The sequence below is a fragment of the Hyla sarda genome, chromosome 7, assembly GCF_029499605.1.
Source record: "Hyla sarda isolate aHylSar1 chromosome 7, aHylSar1.hap1, whole genome shotgun sequence".
NCBI lineage: Eukaryota > Metazoa > Chordata > Amphibia > Anura > Hylidae > Hyla > Hyla sarda.
The window spans coordinates 93567343-93585664 of NC_079195.1; the positions used below are offsets into that span (position 1 = coordinate 93567343).

The 18322-nt window shown below is 39.5% G+C and overlaps 1 protein-coding gene across 4 annotated transcripts in view; it reads right to left on the reverse strand.

The window, feature by feature from the left end:
* The window catches only part of PRKG1 (protein kinase cGMP-dependent 1), a 1084726-nt gene that overhangs the window by 529952 nt on the left and 536452 nt on the right, over nt 1-18322 (reverse strand). For all 4 annotated transcript variants that reach the window (XM_056530020.1, XM_056530021.1, XM_056530018.1 and 1 more), the window contains exon 3: nt 11434-11547. In XM_056530020.1, the coding sequence (XP_056385995.1) occupies nt 11434-11547 (114 nt within the window). The remainder of the gene's footprint in view (nt 1-11433; nt 11548-18322) is intronic.

Below are 18322 nucleotides of genomic sequence, written 5' to 3' on the forward strand. Positions count from 1 at the left end.
CTTGCAGCAAGAGTGGAACCTCTTAATAGCAAAATCAATGTATAAGCAATAAAGATGGCTTCAAGAATATTAAAAAGTGTCCTTTCTTGTTTTATTCCCCTGTTTCAGGTTTATGACATGCATTATATATCTAGAAACATTGACAGAGTGGACATTCGTATTCCCACTGAAGCCTTCGAAAACCTGCAACACAAGAAAAAGATTTCCCTCAGCTGCCTTTCTTTGCCATGGGTAATTTTTGAGGTGTCATTCAAAGTCTCCTTTCCAATAACAGATGCTTGAGGGAGTTTAGGAGATTCAATATATCCCGCTACTTCAGCTTTAAAAGAAATGGACATCCAATAACACTAAACCACTGAAAATCCAACCGCTGTGATTGTTTGCAATATCATCTGTCAGGTAAACGGCAGATTCTTCGCTGGACAAGAAGCAGTACATCGGATAGGGACTAAAATTAAATTACGCTTCAGGTAAGAAAAAATAAATAAAGGGAAAGCAATGTTGACAAATGCGTTCTTAGTAAATTATAGAAAAGACATTCTTACTGCATGAGTGCTTGGTAAATGGGGAGAGAATACGAGAAACATAAATGGAGATTACAATTTAAAGGGGTACTCTAATAGAAAAAAAATGTCCAGAAAGTTAAACAGATTTGTAAATTACTTCTATTAAAAAATCTTAATCCTTCCAGTACTTATCAGCTGCTGTATACTACAGGGGAAGTGAAGTTGTTCTTTTCTGTCTGACCACAGTGCTCTCTGCTGACACCTCTGTCTGTATCAGGAACTGTCCAGAGTAGGAACAACTTTCCATAGCAAACCTCTCCTGCTCCTGCATAGCTTCTGCACAGCAATACCCTATTTATAAGTTCATGGGTCATTGTTCGCGACTATTAGAAGCCTTAATGCAAATGTGAGTAGGGTCCAACTAATACAAGTGAGAGGTCCCACTGGATACACAGGTGGAAAGGAGAGTTCATTGGTGGGCAAGAATAAATATTTCCCATGTTTTAAAACTAAACCATGAGGTTTATAGAACATTATGCTACAATAATAGACAGAAACGAAGCAACTGTTTATAGAGCATGGACTCCAGAAAATCCATAGCAATAAATGTGGCCACACACCTGTAGAAGTTGGACCACACTGAAATATAAACAGCACGGTTGGGGTCAATGCTAAGCTAAATGTAACATAATCCACGTTAAAAGATCTGGCAGAGACATTGTTTTCTTTCCTTTTAGAAAATTCAGACATAGCCATAAAATGATACTTTAGTGATGTGAAAAGTTCAGGGAGAAGTTGAGATGTCAAATAAAGGCAAAAATACGGGATTCTCAAAGAGATGAAAGGGTTTGGACAGGTTGGACATGGAAATGTGCACCAACATTGTGACCCTTATCTACCATTAAATTTAACATTCAGATAATGTTTCTTACAATTATGGAAAGAAAACAGAGGCTTATACCTTGTAGATATAAAGTATTTAAACCATTAGTGGGGTTTTGAAAATCGGCCAATATCATCAAAAAGATCCCAAGCTTTAACATTAAGAATCTCATTAAGATGCCACACACATGGTTTCCATTAATCTTTCATTACATCTAGATGTGCAGCACAAGTTCAGCAACAGTACAGTACTGTGCACAAAGTGTGTATGGCAGTACTGTGGAGAGTGCACAAAGTGTGTATGGTAATACTGTGGAGAGTGCAAAAAGTGTGTATGGCAGTACTGTGGAGAGTGCAAAAAGTGTGTATGGCAGTACTGTGCAGAGTACACAAAGCTTGTATGGCAGTACTGTGCAGAGTAAACAAAGTGTGTATGGCAGTACTGTGCAGAGTACACAAAGTGTATATGGCAGTACTGTGCAGAGTACACTAAGTGTATATGGCAGTACTGTGCAGAGTACACAAAGTGTATATGGCAGTACTGTGCAGAGTAAACAAAGCTTGTATGGCAGTACTGTGCAGAGTACACAAAGCTTGTATGGCAGTACTGTGCAGAGTAAACAAAGCTTGTATGGTAGTATTGTGGAGAGTACACAAAGCTTGTATGGCAGTACTGTGCAGAGTACACAAAGTGTGTATGGCAGTACTGTGCAGAGTAAACAAAACTTGTATGGCAGTACTGTGTAGAGTAAACAAAGCTTGTATGGCAGTACTGTGGAGAGTGCACAAAGCGTGTATGGCAGTACTGTGCAGAGTACACAAAGCTTGTATGGCAGTACTGTACAGAGTATACAAAGCGTGTATGGCAGTACTGTGCAGAGTACACAAAGCTTGTATGGCAGTACTGTACAGAGTATACAAAGCTTGTATGGCAGTACTGTGCAGAGTACAAAAAGTGTGTATGGCAGTACTGTGCAGAGTACACAAAGCGTGTATGGCAGTACTGTGGAGAGTACACAAAGTGTGTATGGCAGTACTGTGCAGAGTACACAAAGTGTGTATGGCAGTACTGTGCAGAGTACACAAAGCTTGTATGGCAGTACTGTACAGAGTATACAAAGCTTGTATGACAGTACTGTGCAGAGTACACAAAGCTTGTATGGCAGTACTGTGCAGAGTATACAAAGCTTCTATGACAGTACTGTGCAGAGTACACAAAGCTAGTATGGCAGTACTGTGCAGAGTACACAAAGCTTGTATGCCAGTGGATAAAAGTCATATTGCTCCTTTTGTTAGGAGCCACACAACTTCAATACAGTGTTGTACAGTCTCTGTAAGTACAAAGATAGTCTTCTTTACTCTGATGAAGGCATAGGGAGGTACAGGTGATCCCCATTATAGTTCAGTATAAAACAGAAAGATATATGGGTTAGACATGTGCAATTCGGTTCGGCACGAATGTCTAAATTAACGAATTTTACCGTTTTCGTGCATTCGGACCCATCCGAATGCACGAAAACATATTTTGAACATTCCCGAATAGCCACGATAATACGAATAGCAAAGTAACGAATACATTCGTTATTTCCCGACCTGTAAATAACGAATGCATTCGTTATCCGTAAACAACGTGAAGAATTAATTCTGATAACAAAGTTAATAAAAAAGATACAGATAGTTTGATTTTTCGGATACATTCGGTATTCGGGTACATTCAGTAAATCTTTTTTTTTTTTTTTGGACTAAAAAGTTATGGAGATACCTTTTTTATTAAAATTCCGTAGGGTATCATAAAAAAACATAATAAAAAAGATACAGTGGTGATGGAAAAAATTGTATCTAATGAAATGTATGATTTTTATTATGAAATGTTTATTCATTTTTAAACAGGGATCAATTTATGTGAGCGAGTAAAGCACTAAAAATGTAGCCGACAATAGTAAAAATGTAGTGTGTGCGTGTTTTTCACTTTTCTTTTTTAAAACATTTTTTAGGTAGTACTACTACTCCCAGCATGGAACACACTCTTCCATGATGGGAGTAGTAGTTACCTGTACTAATTGACAGATCGCAGGGGTCCCTTGCTATCCTCTTGTATAATGTATAGATGCGGCGGCCGCTCTTCTATGGTCCCCTGCACTCACGTATATATACACATATTCATATTTCCCGCAGAGCTGTGATTGGCCAGATGGTTCCAGCCAATCACAGCTCTCTGTGAGAAATAGGAATATGTGTATATATACGGCCGTGCAGGGGACCATAGGAGAGCGGCCACCGCATCCATACATTATACTGGAGGATCGCAGCGGGCGTCAGGAGTGATACCCGCAGTGATCTTCCCTTTACTACAAGTACTACCACTCCCAACATGGAGTACACTCTGCTCCATGCTGGGAGCTGTAGTACCTGCATTAATAGACAGATCGCAGCGGGTGTCAGAAGTTACACTCGCTGCCATATGTCTATTAATGCAGGTACCACAGCTCCCAGCATGGAGCAGAGTGTGCTCCATGTTGGGAGTATTAGTACCTGCAGTAAGGGACAGATCCCAGGGATGTCACTCCTCCTGACACCCCCTGCGATCCTCCTGATGTGAATGTCGGGATCAGCTGTTCTCAGGGCTACAGAGCCGGGAGAACAGCTGACGCTGAGCCGTAGGTATACATGGTATATCTACTGCCCAGCAAGAACTTACAGTGAGCTTGCAATGTGTATATACAGTATACACATTGCTGGCTCACTTAACCCCTTGCTGAGCTGTGCGCTATGCACAAGCCCAGCAAGGGAAGAGTTAACTTACACTGCTGGACAGTGTAAGTTAACCCTTTGGGCGGTATACACAATATACAGCTATCTATAGATAGCTGTATACAGTGTATACAGAAGACGAAGTCCAGCTTACTTCCCTGAGTCCCGGGCCGGGTTCGTGTAGCTCCGCCCCCCTAGTGATGACGTCATTAGGAGGCGGAGCTACAGAAGGGAACAAGGCTAGTTAATCTGAAGCTCTGTTCACATTGTACGTTTTGTATAATGTGAACAGACCCTTCTGGCAGTGTCTACCCAGACAGGGAGACTCCAGCTGTTGCTAAACTACAACTCCCAGCATGCCCAGACAGCCAAAGGCTGTCTGGGCATGCTGGGAGTTGTAGTTTTGCACCAATTGGTGGCTCCCTGTTTGGGTAGACATTGCATCATGGGTGCTCTCCCCAGCGGACTGCACCAAAAATGTCATAACCAATTTTTTGTGTTTTTTTCTTCTCGTTTCAGATCCGTGTATGCAGAGGATTACTGCGGATTCGATGGATTACGGCGGATTATTTATTTTTTCCTTTAATAAAATGGTTAACGAGGGCTGTGGGGGAGTGTTTTTTTAAATAAAAAAAATTTTCCAATGTGTTGTGTTTTTTTATTTTTTTATTGAATTTTCAGGGTTAGTAGTGGAAGCTGTCTTATTGACGGAATCCATTACTAGGCCAGGGCTTAGTGCTAGCCCCCAAAACAGCTAGCGCTAACCCCCAATTATTACCCCGGTACCCACCGCCACAGGGGTGCCGGGAAGAGCCGGTACCAACAGGCCCGGAGCATCAAAATGGCGCTCCTGGGCCTAGGCGGTAACAGGCTGGCGTTATTTAGGCTGGGGAGGGCCAGTAACAATGGTCCTCGCCCACCCTGGTAACGTCAGGCTGTTGCTGTTTGGTTGGTATTGTGCTGAGAATGAAAATACGGGGAACCCTATGCGTTTTTTTTAATTTATTTTTTTATTTAAATAAAGAAAAAAAAAATGCATAGGGTTCCCCGTATTTTCATTCTCAGCACAATACCAACCAAACAGCAACAGCCTGACGTTACCAGGGTGGGCGAGGACCATTGTTACTGGCCCTCCCCAGCCTAAATAACGCCAGCCTGTTACCGCCTAGGTCCAGGAGCGCCATTTTTGACGCTCCGGGCCTGTTGGTACCGGCTCTTCCCGGCACCCCTGTGGCGGTGGGTACCGGGGTAATAATTGGGGGTTAGCGCTAGCTGTTTTTGGGGCTAGCACTAAGCCCTGGCCTAGTAATGGATTCCGTCAATAAGACAGCTTCCGCTACTAGCCCTGAAAATTCAATAAAAATAAAAAAAACACAACACATTGGAAAAATTATTTGATTTAAAAAAAACACTCCCCCAAAGCCCTCGTTAACCATTTTATTAAAGGAAAAAATAAATAATCCGCCGTAATCCATCGAATCCGCAGTAATCCTCTGCATACACGGATCTGAAAAGAGAAGAAAAAAAACACAAAAAATTGGTTATGACATTTTTGGCGCTGTCCGCTGGGGAGAGCACCCATGATGCAATGTCTACCCAAACAGGGAGCAACCAATTGGTGCAAAACTACAACTCCCAGCATGCCCAGACAGCCTTTGGCTGTCTGGGCATGCTGGGAGTTGTAGTTTAGCAACAGCTGGAGTCTCCCTGTCTGGGTAGACACTGCCAGAAGGGTCTGTTCACATTATACAAAACGTACAATGTGAACAGAGCTTCAGATTAACTAGCCTTGTTCCCTTGTGTAGCTCCGCCCCCTAATGACGTCATCACTAGGGGCGGAGCTACACGAACCCAGCCCGGGACTCGAGGGAAGTAAGCTGGACTTCGTCTTCTGTATACACTGTATACAGCTATCTATAGATAGCTGTATAAAGTGTATACCACCCAAAGGGTTAACTTACTCTGTCCAGCAGTGTAAGTTAACTCTTCCCTTGCTGGGCTTGCGCATAGCGCACAGCTCAGCAAGGGGTTAAGTGAGCCAGCAATGTGTATACTGTATATACACATTGCAGGCTCACTGTAAGTTCTTGCTGGGCAGTAGATATACGATGTATACCTACGGCTCAGCGTCAGCTGTTCTCCCGGCTCTGTAGCCCTGAGAACAGCTGATCCCGACATTCACATAAGGACGATAGCAGCGGGTGTCAGGAGGAGTGACATCCCTGGGATCTGTCCCTTACTGCAGGTACTAATACTCCCAACATGGAGCACACTCTGCTCCATGCTGGGAGCTGTAGTACCTGCATTAATAGACATATGGCAGCAAGTGTAACTTCTGACACCCGCTGCGATCTGTCTATTAATGCAGGTACTACAGCTCCCAGCATGGAGCAGAGTGTACTCCATGTTGGGAGTGGTAGTACTTGTAGTAAAGGGAAGATCACTGCAGGTATCACTCCTAACACCCGCTGCGATCCTCCAGTATAATGTATGAATGCGGCGGCCGCTCTCCTATGGTCCCCTGCACAGCCGTATATATACACATATTCCTATTTCTCACAGAGAGCTGTGATTGGCTGGAACCATCTGGCCAATCACAGCTCTGCGGGAAATATGAATATGTGTATATATACGTGAGTGCAGGGGACCATAGAAGAGCAGCCGCCGCATCTATACATTATACAAGAGGATCGCAAGGGACCCCTGCGATCTGTCAATTAGTACAGGTAACTACTACTCCCATCATGGAAGAGTGTGTTCCATGCTGGGAGTAGTATTACTACCTAAAAAATGTTTTAAAAAAGAAAAGTGAAAAACACGCACACACTTCATTTTTATTATTGTCGGCTCCATTTTTTGTGCTTTACCCGCTCACATAAATTGATCCCTGTTTAAAAATGAATAAACATTTCATAATAAAAAAGATACATTTCGTTAGATACAATTTTTTCCATCACCACTGTATCTTTTTTATTATGATTTTTTTATGATACCCTGCGAAATTTTAATAAAAAAGGTATCTCCATTATTTATTAGGATCGCTAAAGTCCAAAAAAAGACTAAAAAGATTTACCGAATGTACCCGAATACCGAATGTATCCGAAAAAAACAACACGAATAGCCGAATACCGAATATATCCGAAAAATCTAAACCGAAAATATTGCCGAACCAAAATTTTTTTCCAAAACGAAAAAACGAAACGAAATTAAACAAAATTTTTTCTAGTGCACAAGTCTAATATGGGTGTGTATATGAACCCGTAAACTCATAGATTTGTTTGTTTCATAGAAACTTGTTCCTCAATCAAATCAAATAACCTATTTTCTCTATGTATTATAATGTGTCCTTCCTTTCCTACCCTCTCCAATTTCCTTAACCTATTTCACAACTGTTACTCTTATATCACTTTGGAAAACTTTTGCAATGTTTATTGCACATATTAATTGCAACTTATATTTGATTATTTGTTGTGTTAAACTTCAAATAAAAATATGATCTCATTCTTTATCAACAAAGGTCATATTGGCCTAGGGACAATTCTGTGGCCAACACCATGTCTTGCCTCCTATTATTTTACACAATTCATTGCTTACACCAAAGGATATTTGAAAGTACTGATTTATTGACAGATTACAATATTAACTTGTATTCATGTTTATAGTTTTATTATTTTATGTATTTATTTATTATATTGTATAGAATAAATGTAAATGGAAATATTATATTTAAAATTGTAACTTCCTCATAAACGATATGTCCTTGTGATGTCACATCCATGCCATCACATGATCCCACAATCCCTTGTCCAGCATATTAGCTGAGCTAGGGAAATTATGATCATGTGACTACATGAACATAAAAGCATAGAACTGGAGGATGTCATCTCTTTTAATTTTTTTATAAAGATGGTATCTTACTGAATTACGGTAACTACATACCTAAAAAATCTGTTTGTGTGTTAAATTAGTTTAAAATTTTACGGGAATAATTTAACAAGGCTTGCGTTCCAGTTTTCTGGTGCGAAAAGTTGCAAATTTAGCACTTACGTCCTTTAGATGTGTGCTTTTTACTGATTTTTAACCTTACTTTATGGCTGTAAAACAGTAGCTATTTTAATGGTTGCGTTTCGCTACAGATGTGAAGTTTATTGTGCAAAACATCCCCCAAGCTGCCTGTGGGTGCTTCTTCAATATTTACACTGTTTATTTTAAGTCATTTTTAAAGAGCACACATAGCACTCTACAATATAGATTTACTACAGAAAATGTACACTATGTAGTTTGCGTATATATATATATATATATATATATATATATATATATATATATATCTACAAAAAATATGCACTATATAGTTTGTGTGTAAAAATATATGTGTACATATATATTTTTTATTTTATAAAAAAAATTTTACTACAAAAAATTTATGCTATATAGTGTGTGTGTGTGTGTATATATTTACTTATTTACTATTTTATTTATTTTTATTTAAATAAATCTGTTTATATCAAACCTAGAGCTGTTGATCTAAACCCTCGGCAGTCATATAGGAAAGGATATTTCACAACTCTGTATAGATGTATATTAATGTTCTATTGTATGTAAGCGCTTGTTGTGTCCGTGCGGGCTGTATTACTTCCATAATGTTTCATAAAACGTGAAGGAATGCACTTATCATTCGACTTGACTGGGAATACGTTAATCCTCCAGAAATAAATAAGATGGAATATCAGTTTAACCTGCACAAAAAATAGACTACTCTGTAAACATAAATTTTATCACTAGCCTGGTGGTGTCGAAATAGCCGTCTTGAAAGCACTTTACAAGACCTATTCTTCATTTAGGTGAGTTAAATGGTGAAGGCTTTGCTACTAAGGAAGTAGTTGTGTTTTATCTTTTTAACAATGTTTGAATCAATTCTGAATAATAAGGGCACCATCGCAAACCTCAGAGAGGGGTTATTACCCCCTTCGATCTACAAGAAGGGAAAACTGCTGCTGTTCTAAACAACTCTATATATGACCTCCTTTACATTTGAATGAATTCTTCATAATAGATATTCACACATATTTTCCTCTGGAAATAACTTTTACTTGCCGGTGTGGGAGGTACAGCAGATAGGCCAATGGTGATCAGCTGCTCGATTTCAGGGCTGCACACAGAGTGGGGTTAATAAATTACTTTAATCCCACTCTTTTTCAATTTAACACTCTAGAAAATCAAGGGAGCAGTTATATGAACATAGGGGGTGCTCTAGATCAGTGTTTCCCAACCAGTGTGGCTCCAGCTGTTGTACAACTACAACTCTTAGCATGCTGGTAGTTGTAGTTTTGGAACAGGTGGAGTCACACTGGTTGGGAAACACTGATCTAGATATTACTTCAAAATTGATATTCGAGGGAGAAATGACCATGGAGCTAAAAACTGTCATCCATTTATCTAGTTACTATGATCCAATAAGTTTCCTCCACCTTTACTTTTTAAAGAGAATCTGACAGCTGTTCACTCGCACTAAACCCAGTATACTAGGTTAGAGCGAGGGTGAAGAGCTCTAAAATAAAAGTTCTTAGTCCTTTTTGTGACGCCTATGCAGAGTTCTGTGCTTTCATAATGTTATTCATAATTCATTCCAGCGCACATTGGAGACGGGGAGAAGGCTGACCCAGCTCCCCTGCCTCATCAATATTCAGTCCCTGGCCCACCACCTTCTGTGATGGTATGAGTGCTCTGTACTCTCTACACCTGACCTTCCCCCAGGCCCTGACGTTACGGAAGGGAGCAGGCTGGGGAGTGAATATTGATGAGGCAGGGGAGCTGAGTGAGACGGCTCTCCGCCTCCAATGTGCACTGGTTAATATATTAGTTGATTGGCACTTATGTTGAGGGTGGTGCACATGGTGGATCAGGTCCAGAAACAGTGTAAATAAACTCCCAACACTCATCAAGAATATTTAGGAATAAGGAGCTTTATTGCATAACCTTTAAGTCAGAAGTCTTAAACTGATAGCCCTCCAGATGTTGCAAAACTTCAGCTCCCAGCATGCCTGGACATGCCCAGACAGCCATTTGCTGCAGCTAACGGTTGTCAGGAATGCTGGGAGTTGAAGTTTTGCAACATCTGGAGGGCCACCAGTTTGAGACCCCTGCTTTAAATCAAACATTTCAGCAGTAGCCTTCCTCTGTTGTCTCCAATGCGCAATATGAATAACATCATCAAAGCAAAGAACTCTGCACACACGTCACGAAACAGAGTAAGTGACTCTTCATTTTAAACCCCAACCTGTACTATAACCCAATATACTAGGTTTAGTGTGAGTGAACATCTGCCAGATTCTCTTTAAATAATCTTTGGAGCCAAGCTGCATTACCAACCAGCCACAGCCCATAGATAACAGAGGATCTGGAAGAAAATAACCATTTTTGTTTCTAACCAAGACAACTTCTTACAATGTCTAACATTTACAGTTCACTGGAAAACAATAACTATGAACTGACTAAATGGTATGTTCTGAAGGCCCTGAAAGACACCCTGGGGCATTAAAGGTGATTGAGGCAAGAATGACTTGGGTGATTGGGAGAAGGTCAAATGTGATCTTTTAGGATGTCCCGACCTTCCGACCTCGCACTAGGTCCATGTGCCTTTTGGTTCATGAGTTAGACTGTATTTTTCTGTATTTAGTCATGATTTTCTTCCTATCCTACGAAGAGACCTGCAAGGCTGGAGATATCTTGTGTATTATAACAAGTAATGAGCACCTAGACTTTTTTGTTTTGATGGTTCTATTCTGGTTTTTATTTGTGAGCTGGATTCCCAAGGGACTTTTTGTATACAAAACCAGTGGCACTGACGAAGAAGACTGAACAATGTATGCCTAAGCCTATATATGTATATGCCATCTGCTTGTATGACTTGCTTTGTACATCCCTACAGTTGTTGTTTACAACTATTGTTATTTTAAAAAAAATATATATATATATTATAAAAAAAAACAATAACTGATAGCCACAAGCTTTAAAGCCTTACAAATACACTATACACAATATTTTATCCATTCTCTATTGTGAAATCCTTATCAGTATTCCTCCAAGATAATGGTCATAAAAAGATGTAAAAATGCTCAACAACATTACAAGACATTGTTAACTGTGGAACCAAAATAAAGTTTAAATTAAAGCCATGTATCTTGTTTCTAACAATGACACCTCTTCCTCTCTGTACTTCCAGAGCACATCAAATATTTACAAGGCATTAGCGACACCAAACTGTGCAGACAATTAATAGGGTAAAACTTACTTTTTACTGTTGCTGTACGGGTGCAGTTGTAGAGTATAGCAAGCTCTCCAAATACTTTTCCTGGTCCCATGGTGCATAGCTTGACGCTTTCTTTTGTTACTTCTACCTTGCCATCTAGAAAATAGAAATAAATATTAAATAAGCTGTCACTTACTTTCAATATAACATTTGAAAAAAATGCTTAAAAAAACGTAATTGCTAAATAGGGCTGTGCTGGCATTTTGGAGACCAATAACTATAACAGCTGACCATGTAATTACTTGTAAAGTCAACAGGACATCAAGTGGCCACTTTGATTTAACCATTGACATTGTATGGTTGGTGCAGTGCAGGAGATCGCAGGGAATCCAACTGCTGGGGGTCACCAGAAAAACTGACCAAAAATTTAAAAAAATGCATTGGGATGACCCTTGGAGGATGAGCCTTGTAGAAAAAGCCAATATCAATTTCTTTTAGTTATATTATTATTAATAAAATAAATATGAAACAACGTAAGATGACATAGATCCAGTCTTATGATCTAATAATCTGTTGAAAAACTTGTGCTCATGCAGTCCTGACCATACGACCAAATCTAAACCTGGAGTTTTCGGCTTGGAGTCAGCTGTCAATCATATGATTCTGTCCCTTGTGGGAGACTTCCAGTAATGCTATGATAGCACTGGCAGCAGAGCAGCATGTGTGACTACCAGGCCACCTTATTATACCAAATAAAATATTCTGTTTATTTACAAATAAAATCATCTATTTTGTAAACAATTTTAATAACCCGTAACATCCAGCTACATACCTGATAGAATGTGGCTGGTTGCTGGATTTTACTTTAATTGCACAGTTTTCTATGCCAAATTTTACAAAAAAGAAATAAAAGCATATTGTATATTTCCTCCCAGAGGGATGTATAGGCTCATAGCAGTTTTGTTTTCCTATTACACTGGGTAATTCCTATGATTTAAGTACAGTCACTGCTAAGCATAGATTGCTTTGTCCGCTATGAATCCATAAAGCTGGAAGCATTTCTGCAGCATTAATCTTGCCCTCATTGGAAATATATATTTTATGAATGAGGAAATATATATAGCCCCAGAAGCGCTGTTAAAAATCTGACAAAACATAACTCTGATAAATGTTGTCATGTTAAGTATGGCACAGCTCCTGGCATTTCCCATGGCTCTTCATTAATATCTACACTTTAGTATCACCACCACAGCTAATTGGCATTTTTGTCAAGACAAACAACCCACGAGTGACTCAGCCGGGCTGCAGTTGGTCTGCAGTGTTGCACACCTAACGGGTCGCGTGCCTTTGCCAATCTCTTAAACTTCTTTAAAAAGTTTTGAAAAGTTATAAAATATTGGCCAAGGGGAAACTCATCTTACAGAATTAGCATATAAAATATGCAAGCTTGATTCAAGTTGCAATATAGCTAGCTCAATGATAGAATAAGTATACAATATTAAAATACCGGATTTTTTGCCGTATAAGACGCACTTTTCCTTCCCCAAAACTGGAGGGGGGGGGGGATTTGTGCTTCTTATTTGGCAAATACACATTAAAACCCTCTTATCGCGGCAGTCCCTGCGGCCATCAGCAGCCGGGACCCGCGGCTAATACAGGACATCACCGATCACGGTGATGCCCTGTATTAACCCTTCAGATGCGGCGATCAAAGCTGATCGCCGCGTCTGAAGCAAAATTGACACTAACCCGGCTGTTCAGTCGGGCTATTCAGGACCGCCGCGGTGAAATCGCCGTGTCTCAAACAGCTTACAGGACACCGGGAGGGACCTTACCTGCCTCCTCGGTGTCTGCTCAGTGCCGGGATCCCCTGCTTGGCCGGCACTCTCCTTCATCGTTATCACGTTGTTGCGCACGCCATCCCGTCATCCAATAGGAGCGGCGTGCATAGTGACGTGATGGCGGCGATGGAGAGCGGGGATTCCGGGCAGCGGAGATGTTCCGGAGCGACAGGGACAACCCGGGGATGCGGCGATAGCGATGAAAGGCGACATCCAGGGCAGTGGTGACGAGCGGTGACGGGTCCAGAGCGGCGGGGACATGTGAGTATTACCTCCTATACCAGTGGTCTTCAACCTGTGGACCTCCAGATGTTGCAAAATTACAACTCCTGGCATGCCTGGCAGCCAACAGCTGTCTGGGCATGCTGGGAATTGTAGTTTTGCAACATCTGGAGGTCCGCAGGTTGAAGATCACTGTCCTATACTTTACATTGTATTTGGTTCAGAATCTTTTTTTTCTAGATTTTTCTCCTTTAAAATTGGGTGCGTCTTATATGCCGGAGAATCTTATATGGCAACAAATACGGTATGTAATATTTAGCATTGTCATTTATAGCATTTAAAAAAAAAAAAAGGAAGTGACATATTTTCCAATTCCACTGTTTAGAAGTGCATTGTGAATTCCCACATGAGGATGTTATACATATCTGATGTGTGATGAATACCTGTAAACAAATATGTTAAAGGTTTGTCTCATGAAAAGGCCTTTTTACTGAAAGCTGAACTCTAGAACTCTCTAGTCTTCTCTAAAACACTTCTGATCTCTGGTGGAAGCAGTTGTGTATTGTAATGTATTGGTATCCTGGGTTGACCGGGCTGGAGCCAATCCTGTGAAACATATCTCTATTTTTTCATATCCAAAATAGAGGATCCACCTTCATGACATGCTAAAAGGCCATATGAGTAGGGGTTGTTTTCAGTGGACAGTCTAGTTAGGCTGGGTTCACATATGTCTGACATCCGGCATAGGTGAACTCAGCCTAAATCTCGACGCAACTGATGCCACAACTGATGACAACTTGTCATCAGTTGTATGGCATGCGGCGTCCATTGTTTCTGGGCAACGGACAGGGGAACGCAGCAAGCTGCGTTCCCCTGTCCGGTGCCCTCCGACATGTCCAACCATCCGGCGTCAAAATTGAGACGCTGGATGATTGTGAACTGTCCCATTCAAATTAATGGGATCAGTTCTAGCATCAGTTTCCCTCCGGTGCACGCCGGAGGGAAACTGTGCCGGACGACTGATATATGTGAACCCAGCCTTATTCAATGAAGATCAGCCACATTTTACCTACTAAAAGTAGTTTTACATCGGGGCCAAAAACCTTAAAGTAGTAGTCAGGGGGAACTAAACGTATCAGATACTTATCCCCTATACACAAGATGGGAAATAAGTGTCTGATTATTGGGTATCCGACTGATGATCCCTTGTAAAGTAATTTTCACCTCATAAAACAGAAAAGCTACATTTGGCCCTGAAAATTATTATATGCAGCAAAATCTCTCTTTGAGAAGACCACACAGCCTTATCCGGAGTACATATTTTTTTTGTCACAGATTTGCAGTTCCACTGTGCTTATGGCATTCTTTTTTGAGAAGTCTCCCCTAGCAGACCACTTTAAAGCGTACCTGTCATTTGCAAAAATGTTTTATATAATATACATAATTACATTACATGTATATTAGTAATATACATTGGTTAAAAAAAATTACCTGTGTGGTGGGACAAGCAGGGCTCTGTGCAAGCTTCTGGATTGTCAATCAGCCTGCTGTGTGAGCCAGGGGCGTGTAACAGAGCCTCAGTGTACAGAGCCCTGCTTGTCATCACTGCACAGAGCCCTGCCAAAAATATCACACAGTATATTACAGACTCACATTCCAAGGAAATTAATGTTTTATTGCTGTTTAATGAAAAACAAACTAATCCCATAGTACTGTATGGTTGCATTTCAAAGGATTAATAGGCGGAATCATTAACATAAATAACAGTTGATTGAAAGTTTATTACGAACAATGACTGATTCTTCATGAGAAATCCTTCTTTTCTGTTTAGCCATAGAGATGCAGTATGACAGTTATTTCCAAGAGGGGAAATTACTTTGACCTATAGCCATTATTTAATTCCCATGTTTCTTTCTATTCTTCTTTTTGAACTTAATCTTCAGGATGACTAAGTCAGCCTTTATCAGACAAGTAACACCACACACATGGTTATCAAAGGAGACAAGACGTAGAAAAAACGAGATGTCTAAGGGCATCCTAATCCCTACAAAGTTGATGAGAATGGGAATACAATAGGGTATAAAATACCATTTTATAATGAATTCACATCTCTGGATAAGAAGCTCAGGTGACATTATAACAAAGTAACAATACAGAATATTCTTTAGAAAATAAGTGTTTCACTCCTCTGTTAAGAAGATTCCGTTTCCAATTTATTATTATTAAAGGGACAACCCAAACAAAACTAATATTTTTCATGTGGTTTGCTACAGACCATTTGCCAGTTTTTTATTTATTTATTTATTTATTTATTTATTTATTTTTACTACTTCTACACTATCTCTATATACATCAGACTGGGACTGTTGCACAGCTACACTCTGAATCAGACTTCAGTTGCTTTTTCTATTGAAATAGGGATCTAAGTATTCATGTGACACAAACTTAGCAGTTACGTCTATCACATAGTTATAATAAATGACATGACAATTTAGCCTGCCTGACTTTATACCTATAATTTACAAGTTTCTGTAAGAGAAAAAGGTCAGGATTATTACAGCATTTACAGTAGAGGCACTACTAGCTGGTAATATGATATTTTGTTAGAGTTTCCTTTCAAAGTGGTGACAAGTTTATATTAGTCCCATCACTGCTGTTATTGAGCCCCTGAGAACCCCCTTCATAGAGTACAGTTATTTTTAATTCCATATTGTTGTTATTAATCTTTATTTCAGGGAGCAGGGGCCAGGACTGGACAGTTTGCCAGCAGTACACACACAGGCACTTCCTTTCTCATTCTTATCTGGCTAATCACAGGACATCACTTACTTCTCTCTGCTGTACCATCATCACATAGTACCAATGAAAGTGCACTAGTCTGAATAGGCTTGCTTTGTGGTGGGGGGTATTTTACTGATGACATATTTCATAGATGTCATTCGAGAGGGTTACTAATGCACTGAGTTTGCAAGATACTATGTGATTGGAAGGAACGAAACAGCAGCTCAGCAAAGAAGGGCTTATTCTAAGTACCAAACTGTTGTTAAAGAAAATGATAAGGTTGCAGACTAAAGGGAGGAGTAGATAACCTTCAGTAGGCAGCTCTCTATTATGTGGGTCAATACAATTAAAATGATACCCATAATTGCATACTTTTCTATTGCATTCTTTAAAAAATCTCAAACCTTTTAACCAAATTAGTGTGTTAAAATTCCTCTATTTTGACTACCTGTAACCTTTCCATTTTTCCATATAAGCGGCAGTATGAGGGCTAATTTTTTTTGATACCCCATTTGCATATATAAAACTTTTAATACATTTATTTTTTTATTTTTTGGGGAATATTATGTGATGAAAAAGCAGCAATTTTGGACTTTTTTTTTTTTTTTTACTCTCACCAAACAAAAACCTTTTTTTTTTTCTTACGTTTACGCCGTTCACCATACGGGATCATTAGCATTATATTTTGATAGTTTGTACATTTACACATGTGGTGATACCAAATATGTTTATTCATTTTTTATTTTATTTTTTACACTTTCTGGGGTTAAAATTGGAAAAAGTGCCGATTTACATTTTTGTTGAGGGAAGGGATATTTTTTTAAATTTTTTTACTTTAATAGTATGATTGCTAATAGTTTTCAGTGCTATGCATAGAGCATAGATCAGTGTTACGGGCGATCTTCTGCTCTGGTCTGCTAGATCTCAGACCAGAGCAGAAGACCCCTGGAGATGGCCGGAGGCAGGTCATGGGACCTCCGGCCGCCATGCTGGTTGATCGGATCCCTGCTGCAGCACTTCGGATGCCGTGATCTGTATTGATCACGGCATCAGAGGGGTTAATGGCACACATCAGCGCGATCGCTGATGTGCGCCATTACCTGCGGGTCCCTGGCTGCTGATAGCAGCCGGGACCTGCCGCACATGACACAAGCACCACTCCGGTGCTCGTGGTAAATAAAGGACAAAAATCTGCAACCTGGTGGGTTAAGTACCAGGGAACCAGGATGTATATTTATGTCCTATGTCGTTAAGGGGTTAAGCAAAATTTAGAATAATTTCTAATATAATTTTTTTATGTGCACTAAATGTAGTCATAGCAATTCTTGCAATGGCACAGAAAAAGCTGCAATGTTTATAGAAACAGGAATGCACAGTAAAAAATCAGAAATAGCAATAACATAAAGGACACAAAAATGTCATACACTGTGATTTACACTAAAACTCATTTAATATTCCCAAAATGAGGACCGGCTTAACATTTGTTTTATGCTTATAAAAACATGTAATGTATCTTTATTTTCATGTCTTATTATTACTGCAAGAATTGTAGATGAGGCTCTAGCCATCTACCTCATATCTATCTATCTATCTAACTATCATCTATCTATCTATCCATCTCATATCTATCTATCTCATATCTATCTATCCATCTCATATCTATCTATCTCATATCTATCTATCTATCCATCTCATATCTATCTATCTATCTATCTATCTATCTCATATCTATCTATCTATCTATCTATCTAATTATTATCTATCTATCCACCTATCTCATATCTATCTATCTCATATCTATCTATCTATCTCATATCTATCTATCTATTTATCTCATATCTATCTATCTATCTATCTATCTATCCATCTATCTCATATCTATCTATCTATCTATCTATCTATCTATCTATCTCATATATATCTATCTATCTCATATCTATCTATCTATCTATCTATCTATCTATCTATCTATCCATCCATCTCATATCTATCTATCTCATATCTATCTATCTATCTATCTATCTCATATCTATCTATCTATCGATCTCATAGCTATCTATCTATCTCATATCTATCTACAGTATCTA